This window comes from Egretta garzetta, unplaced genomic scaffold (assembly GCF_000687185.1).
Source record: "Egretta garzetta isolate BGI_Z169 unplaced genomic scaffold, ASM68718v1 scaffold1151, whole genome shotgun sequence".
NCBI classification, from domain to species: Eukaryota; Metazoa; Chordata; class Aves; order Pelecaniformes; family Ardeidae; genus Egretta; species Egretta garzetta.
Window position 1 is genome coordinate 105,695 of NW_009258639.1, and position 8,166 is coordinate 113,860.

An 8,166-nucleotide genomic window follows, 5' to 3' on the forward strand; every position below is an offset into this window, starting at 1 on the left:
ATGAGGGCTCCCCTCGGCCTCCTCTTCTCCAGGCTGAACACCCCCAGCTTCCCCAGCAGCCTTGGGCTCCAGACACTGCACCACTCCCTTGCCCTTCTCTCGACACGCTCCAGCCCTGCCATGTCCCCTCTGTCGCCCTGTGCTTTTGCCTTGTGCTGCCGCTGTTTTTACTGCAGTTTTGCTGTTTTAGGAAGAGTCCCTCGGTGCGATACTCTGCTCTGGAGCCCTTTGCCTTGGTGGAAGCAGGAACACGTCTTTGAGGGCAATTCCAGACATCTGTGGAAATCATTTAATGGAAGGTCAAAATTTGTGGGGATTTGCTTTTGTCAGTGCCTGCCCGCCTGCTGAAATTTGAAAAATCAGCAACCAAAAGGCTAATACAGCAGATTTTTGACAAGCTGCAGCCTGACACATTGAAATCTAGACAGATTTGTTTAAATGCTTGTGTTTTTTTGCGGTGAAGTGGGCGGACAAATGGAAACAGAATACTGTACGTTAGCCTGAGCTCTGTATTGAGCCTATTGGTTTAGCCAAAATGAAGCCTGAATCATAGTAAATGCTGGAAACAGCATTTACTTCAGATGAGGACGCTGGTATTCTTCCGAGTTAAGACTATGTAGCGTGACAACTCCTTGGTCCTTCGGTGGTGGCAGTCCTACGGCTGAGCAAGGAGGCTCAAGTCCTCTCCTTCTCCTCTTTTCTTGATCCCCGCCTGCCCCACGCATGAATGCTCCGCTTTCTGTAGCAATCGGAGAGTTCCCCAACCTGCAGGTCAAAGCGAAGCCTCCCACCCCCCAGACTGTCTGGGTAACTCCATTTCCCTTTCATCCACTGGTTTCTAAAGCCGAGGCTTCAGGGCAGCCTAACCCCACCCAAGGCACAGCTCCCACAACCCCATCTTCCCCTTGACTGCAGCTGCAAAATCCTCTCCCTCCAGTGCTGCCTGCGGTGTTCGTGTAGCTCGGAGGGAAGCCAGCTCAGGGACTTGGGCTAGCAAAAAGCTAACGCTGCCAGAGAGGCATTTGCTGGAGTTTGGCTGAGCTGAGTCCCTCTCTGCAGGCCCAAATGAACATGAAAGGAAGTCAAGAGACACGTAAGGAGCAGAGCAGCTCACAGTTCAAGTGCACTGGGCGCCTGCGAAGACGGAGACTTACCACGTTTCTCTTTCATTGCTTTACATTTCCCCGCACTGAGAGATCACAACTGGCAGCTTGGGTTTGTTATTTGGACCCGTAGGCACATTCTGGGGACAAACAAATAGGTAACGTTAAACCTTACAAGAGCACAGTAAATCCGGTGAGTGACGGGTACTTGAAGACTGGCTGAGAGGCGTCTGTGCAACATCAGGAGCAGGGCAATCCAGACACAGCTCTGAGTAACACAGAAGCACCGTCATGCATTTTGGCAACGGACCCGGCCGTAAATCGTCAAACTCTCTCTGTGCAGAGAGGTTCGGGATACAGACCAGACCCTGATCCTTTGAATGGGAGGGAAGGAACAGAACAAAAACCGGAGAGCTCCTCGTGAGATACAGCAGGCATCACATCACAGAACAGAAGCACAGAATCATTTAGGTTGGAAAAGACCTTTAAGATCATCAAGACCAACCGTTAATGTCACTGGAGGCTGCTCTGGCTTAAATCTTTCAAGTCGCTAATTACAGCCGCAACACGCAAAGCAGCTTGCATTTGTACAGGAGGGGAATCCAAGTAAGAGATGGTCACAAAGCCACCCTCATTCTGCACCTCTGGTTCTGCTGGACCCGCCTGCTCTTTCATGAGTCTCTTACTCACTTCCTTTAACTTGCCCCTCGCGGCAGTGATGCACAAAGCATGCACGCCACAACCCTTCCATCCGTGCTTTTGGTGAAGAAGGCTCGCAACGCACGGATTACATCCTGCTGTACAGTTCCTTGCACGCGACCTTTTCTCAGCACCTAACAGTTGTCAGCTCTCTTTGCGGCCCACTTTTTGGATTCACTGATGGCAGAGGCCCCGGTGCACATTATCCCATGCGTGTGCCGTGAAGTTAGCGTCGGCTGTCTTAAGAACTCACTGCAGTTTGTTAAATCTACTCATTATCCTGCCGTGACACCCAGTCACAACGTTGGTAGCAACCACCACCCGGAGCGTGTTTATCTTCAGCTTCCAGAGGCCCATCGGAAGATGAGTTTAATTTTTCTGATGAAACATGCTGATCACAGATCAGCAGAACTGATGATTTCGCACCCACTGAATAATCCCAGGCAACGGCACAGAAGCGATCTGCTTTACACTCTTGTCTGAGTTGCTGATGGAACAGCTTTTCAATTCAGCTTCCTGAACAAACGCAAAGCGTTGCAAATAAAGCCACAAGAACGCAATCCCCGCTCAAAGACTAACCAGCAACCACAAGAGCACAGCGTTTCTAAAGTCAGTCTCTGCAACAGCCCTTGCCCCAACACATTTCCTGCTATTTTACAATGATGACAACTGATAATACCAATTATCAACACTGGTGTTCCCTGGTAGCCTGCAAACAGACAGCAGGAGAGAACAGAACCACCCTTGTTATCTTCTACATGACATTCCAACGGGGACATTCACAGAGAAATAGGCAAATTCAACTTACTTCAATTTTTCGCATGACCAACAGCCCATCGACTATTTTACCTGGAATGAGAAAATGTATCTGCTTCAATAGGGCCGGTTGCCACCTTTGCTCCCCCCCGCCCCATCACAGGTACGTGCATTTTTGTTCCTCCTGAAAAGTCTTGCGCAGTGCTCTATTGGGCACCTCAGCCTTTGTGACCGATCTCTGAACTGATAAAGGAATCCATCCCTCCTAAAACACGTTCCACATTCAGAACAGCTCAAGTGCATTTTCCCATCGCAGGGGTGGCACCCATAGAAACCTGGGGGTCGAGACCTACCGCCACCAGCTGTGCTAAAACACAGCACGAACAACCTCTCTATCAACACAGCCTTCGTAATGATGCAAAAATGGCAACGAACGCCATCGGTGTTACTTCAGAACTGGAGGGAGCACTAAGTAGGACGTCAGCTGAAAGGCTGGCCTTGAAATCCTACAGCACGCAAAAAGTTAGCAGATGCGGTTTCCTAGAATTCCTGTCTAAAAACTCAGCTGAAAGCTCAGTCCCGTCTGACAGTGAGGAAGGGAGGTCTCCCTTCACTCACCTGGCTGCCCCCTCTGCACCCACACAAGGATTTATGGACTATCACGATACACCGATCGAGGAACTGATCTGGATTAAAGCCAACCTGGGGACAAAATGTTTCCTTGCAACGCTGACCCACCTCAGTACCTGGCTGCAGATAACTCCGCTAACACAAGCGAGGGGGCAGGAACAAGCAGCCCACGGCTGTTTATTTTAGCAGCTGCGCCAGGAGTGTCCGTGAGCTGGTACGCCAGGCCTCCGCTGCAGGTACTCACCGAACACAACGTGTTTTCCATCCAACCAGTCGCATTTGGAGCACGTAATGAAAAACTGACAGCCGTTGGTGCTTGGACCACTGTTTGCCTGGGGGTCGAGAAGGGCAAAACATGAAAAGCGTACAAATTAGGACTTCCCAAAACCGACGGCAGACCCGTCTCACATGGGAAAGAGCTGCTGCTCTAGACCTGGCCTAGCTTGTTTTTAGCTTACAGCTACACAAACCAAAGGAAGCAAGATACACATCCGCAGGAGAGGACCCTGCGCTGGGACGTGGCACGCCACCAAGTCTCGTCATGCCAGTGTGCGCAAGAGCCACACCACCAACTTATTCCACTTGTACGAAGAAGGCACGTTCAGCACAAGACTGTGCTGAAATCCGGGCTTGGAGCACGCACCTGAAAAATGCTAAATTTTTTGGCAATGAGTATACTCACTGCTGCAGTATTGTCCTGGGGAAAACTGAAAGCCAGGAACCAGGGCAGTAAAAAAGAAGCCGATTTCTGCTATTGGGAAGGTTTCCTCAGAATAAAAAAAACCCAGGTGTGTGTTCTGCTGATCAGGATGCATAAGGTAACAATCCTATTGGCCCAGAGTTCACAGGAACGCTGTCACGCAGATGTGAAATTTAATTCACACCCATGTGGAACAGCCAGAGCATTTGCACTCTGCTAAGGAAACACCTCTGCAACACTGAAGTCCATTTCAATTCTTCAAAGCTCTTTTGACAACCAGGACGTTTCCCGAGGTGGGATCCCTTCTCCCACACTACAGTACGCTGTTTGCTTAGCTGTGTCACGACCCCTCTTTTTGGGTCGTGTTTTGAACTGGATGAGTAACTAATCCAAACGGTAAATGCCCAAAGCAAGTGGCTTTGAGGGCAGGGCAGCTGGAAGAGCTGGGGAAGAAGCAGCTGTGGACGGGAACATGCCGAAGCACTGGCTCCACTTGCTTTCCACCACAGAACTCAGTGCATTGTTCCTACCAGACAACATGCAATGGCTGCAGTTTTTCCTACAATGCTGAACAGGAAGCGTAGGTTATAAAAGATACCATGGTAACGCTGCTATGGCTTTGGAACTCCCAAATCTCTTTGTTTCATCCTTGCTGAGGTCAGTGTTTGATAACAGTATCAGGGAAGAAAAAACACCACTGCTTGCCACCGTATGAAAACTGTAAGCACCACGTGCTTCTGAAAGCCGATCAAACAGAGCCTGCCCCAGCACTCCCACAGGTGAAGAAAAAAAAAAAAAAAGGATGCTGCAGGATCAGGACTTTTGGGTTACTCACCACATTAACCCATGAGGAGCCGCCTGACTAGGAGTTACCAAGCAGGTCTCTCAGACCTCATATCCAGTGGTGGAGATTTCCGTGGTCGGGCAAATAATTTATACGCTCAGAAAAAGGGCACAGAGAAAGTACCAAAAGCTTTTCAGTCTGACAACGTCACTGTTTCATACTCACCATAGAGAGCAGCCCGGGAGCAGAGTGTTTCAGCTTGAAGTTTTCATCTGCAAAAGGACCCCTATATATACTGGCTACTCCAGTGCCGTCTCCCTGCGCGAGAGAGGTGCCCAGTCAGCAACTGCTACAGAACAATTTGACTTCAAAATTAAATTTAAAACCCCCAACCAAAAGGGCAGGGCTAAACGCAGCCCAAAATAGGTGCCACACTGCCATTTATATACACCAGCAGTGAACGCACCCAATGTTTCTTTTCTGAAGAGGAACAGCGACGGGTTGCTAACCACACAGTGCATCGTTTGCCATCCATACCTTGGCAGAAACCCGCGGAGATAGTACGGATGAAGTGCAAGCCTCCCAGAGTGAGATGGAGGCTATAGACTGCTTGGTATGGACCCCCCTGGACTTGGCAGGGAAAAGGGAGGGGACGTCAAAGTACAGGCTGGTGTGACAAGGAAAGCAGAAGGGGTTGTGTGGAAAAAGTCGGCTGATGGTGTGCTTACTTATTTCACCTTCCTTGCGGTGACTTTACTGGGAACAGGGAAGTGATCTCTCTGTTCGGCAAGGACAGCTTCCGTAACACGGAGTTTCTAACTTTCGCTGTACTTTCTACCAAGTCGAGACAGCTTGTCCTCACTACAAAGCCCTAGAACTCAGATCTCAAGACACTCACAAATTAAAGCAGCACGGCCCCTAACAGCTGCAGGTCGCAAGCTTCGATCGCTCGCGAGTTTATAACTTTGCAGAAGCCTGATGCAGGGGTCACCTAAGACCCGCAGCTTGTGGGCTTGCTGAAAGGCCACCCCGCTCTTTGGTCCAGCGCGGCAGAGACTCTCCTGTATGATGCCAAAAGGACTGAGCAGGGACCCTTCAGCAGGGCAGCCTTAAGGGTGCTGCAGCGAGGAACCCTTTGGGGAAAGCTGCAGAAGCAATGCAAACAGGTATCGCCGGGGCAGTCAGTTAAATTTACTGTTCTGAACGTAATTTCCCTTTCTGTGTTGATTTTCCTCCCCTTCTGCGTCGCTTCTGCCTTGCTGCAACCGGTCTCCATAACATGTATGCTCTTTATGAGGCCAAACTGAACAGGAGAATAAGATGCAAGCAATACACCATGTGCAGCTCCACATCTTCTGCTCTGCTCACCCAGCCCTTGCTTCTTTTCCTCCTATCCTCTGTCGTTTACTTAAACTGTCAGCTCTGAGACAGGACCATATACCCTATCTTAGTGCTCAGTGTGACCGTTCTTGCCCCCCAACTGGCTTTGTATTGAGGGTGATTTATAAATTACAAATACCGGTGCAATCTGTAATGCTCGTTGAGCTTCAGTGGAAGTTATAAAGCCCGCTGGGACACTTGAACAGCATCGCAGTTAGCGACTACCTGAAAACGTGGTGTGGCTGAGCCACCCGTTATGCGGGCAGCTCTCTCAGTGACGTTCACTCAACCCAATTCTATACATTTCGTATTAAAAAAGCTTTATCACCCCCTCATATTTTGAAACACTTCCAGGAATAAAATAATTTTACCGGGTCCTAGGACAGCAAAGAGACTCCGCGGTCCTCCAGCCTTCCCCATATTCCCTGCTTATCCTCAACTCAGAACACGACGACCACTGCGGGCACAAAGTCTTTTCTATTTTGAGACAATTCACTAGCAAAAAGTTAGTTTTGATTTAAACTCTCTCTTGCCCTAGACGCTTGATTCTGTACTTAGGGTCTCTCTCCACAAAGCTAGGAGAAATTTGCAGGGTTTCTTGTTTTGGGGGCGGGGAGACAGGAGAAGGGGGAAGGACAACAGGGTAAAAAAAAAAACAAAAAAAAAAAACCAAAAAACTCTGCAGGTTTGAAAAGCAGCAGCAACGCTACCCATGCTTTTTTTAGAGAGGAAATCTTTTCGCAAGGAGGTAGGTTCACCCAAGACTCCAGCTGTGTTTTCAACTACATTATAGTCTGTGGCAGTAAGACAGCAGCAACGCTACACGGAAACCTGCAGTTACCGCTGGGTACCTCAAAAGAGAGCCAGCAGATCCCATAAATCAGCACGGGCCCTTGGAAACAGTTGCGTATTTTACCACGTAGGAAAAACACAAAAGGAATGTAGAAGTACATACGTTTACAAAGTCACCTCCTTGGATCATGAAATCCTTTATTACCCTGAAGAAGTAAAACAATACTTAGTTCTCAGCAGACAGACGCCTCAGGAAGCTTCATATGTGGTAAAAAGGCGTTCTGCCTCACAGCACGACAAAATTTATCAGGGTCTGTGAATGCTACAGCCTAAGATCTACAACAAATATTAACAGCTGGCCGCTATCAGGTAACTGGGGACCCATTGCTGTTTGACCGGGGATAGCGATTAGGTGACAGACGCCGGAATACGGTCTCCAAACACCAGGAACGGGGGATCCCTCCCAGTGACCCCAGCGTGCCCATCTGGCAGCACCCCGAATCCCCCAAAGCCACAGAAAGACGGTATTAGCCGTGACCTACAAACGCCTCCCAGACCAACAATGCCTCAAGGCCGGTCCCAAAACCACACCTAGCTCAGATGGCCATTGAAGTGCCTCAACAAAAGAAGATGAATTACCTGTGGAAAGTGCTTCCTTTATAACCTATAGGGACACCATCTTTCCTGCAAGGAAGCAAAAAGGAAAACCATTGGGGACTTACTGGATATCCCAACACAAAACCCTCCCAGGGAAGGGTTGCCCTACGTGGTAGTAGCTGCCTTGATATACAGCCAGCCAACCCACCCGATGCGGCTGGGCCCTGAGCTGGCGCTATCAGAGGCCGAGGGAAAGCTCGAGCGGGCTCTGCCCGTTAAATGACCCGGCTCCCTGCAGCCTCTATCCCGTCAGCTGAACAGGATCCCACTGCATCCTGCAGCACCACCAGGTGGGATTTGCAGACAGGGCTTTTCAGAGCAACCCGAGCGCAAACAAAGTCACGCCGAAATGGGAAAGTCTGCCATCTCCGCGACGGACCGAGCCCCTCGCAATTCCATCAGAGCAGATTTCCATAACTCTTTCATTTTGTACTGGTATAGTAGGAAAAACGTCCAAGTGAGCCTTCTTCCTACTCGACCAGCCCTGTTCCTCTGAGTAGGCTACTGAAAAGGACACTAGAACATGCTTACCTGAATTCACCTGTACAAAACTGCCTGGAAAACAAAAAAAAAAAAAAAAGAGCAGAGCGTGAGCCACGGTTGAACTCCAAGGACACAGAGGGCTGCATGCAGCAAACGCGCACTGACTGTCGTGCGGGGCTTTC

At 49.5% G+C, this 8,166-nt stretch overlaps 1 protein-coding gene across 2 annotated transcripts in view; it reads right to left on the bottom strand.

The window, feature by feature from the left end:
• Positions 1-236: 236 nt before the first annotated feature.
• PPIH (peptidylprolyl isomerase H) overlaps positions 237-8,166 on the bottom strand; it is a 9,430-nt gene continuing 1,500 nt past the window's right edge. Inside the window, exons 2-9 of one of the 2 annotated variants that reach the window (XM_009648289.2) lie at positions 8,033-8,056; positions 7,484-7,528; positions 7,008-7,050; positions 4,898-4,990; positions 3,433-3,520; positions 2,611-2,651; positions 1,155-1,243; positions 237-276 (exon numbers count right to left, since the gene is read on the bottom strand). In XM_009648289.2, coding sequence (XP_009646584.2) covers positions 1,175-1,243; positions 2,611-2,651; positions 3,433-3,520; positions 4,898-4,990; positions 7,008-7,050; positions 7,484-7,528; positions 8,033-8,056 — 403 coding nt within the window. In that variant the 3' untranslated portion in view covers positions 237-276; positions 1,155-1,174. The other variant, XM_035903740.1, reaches the window with a different exon arrangement.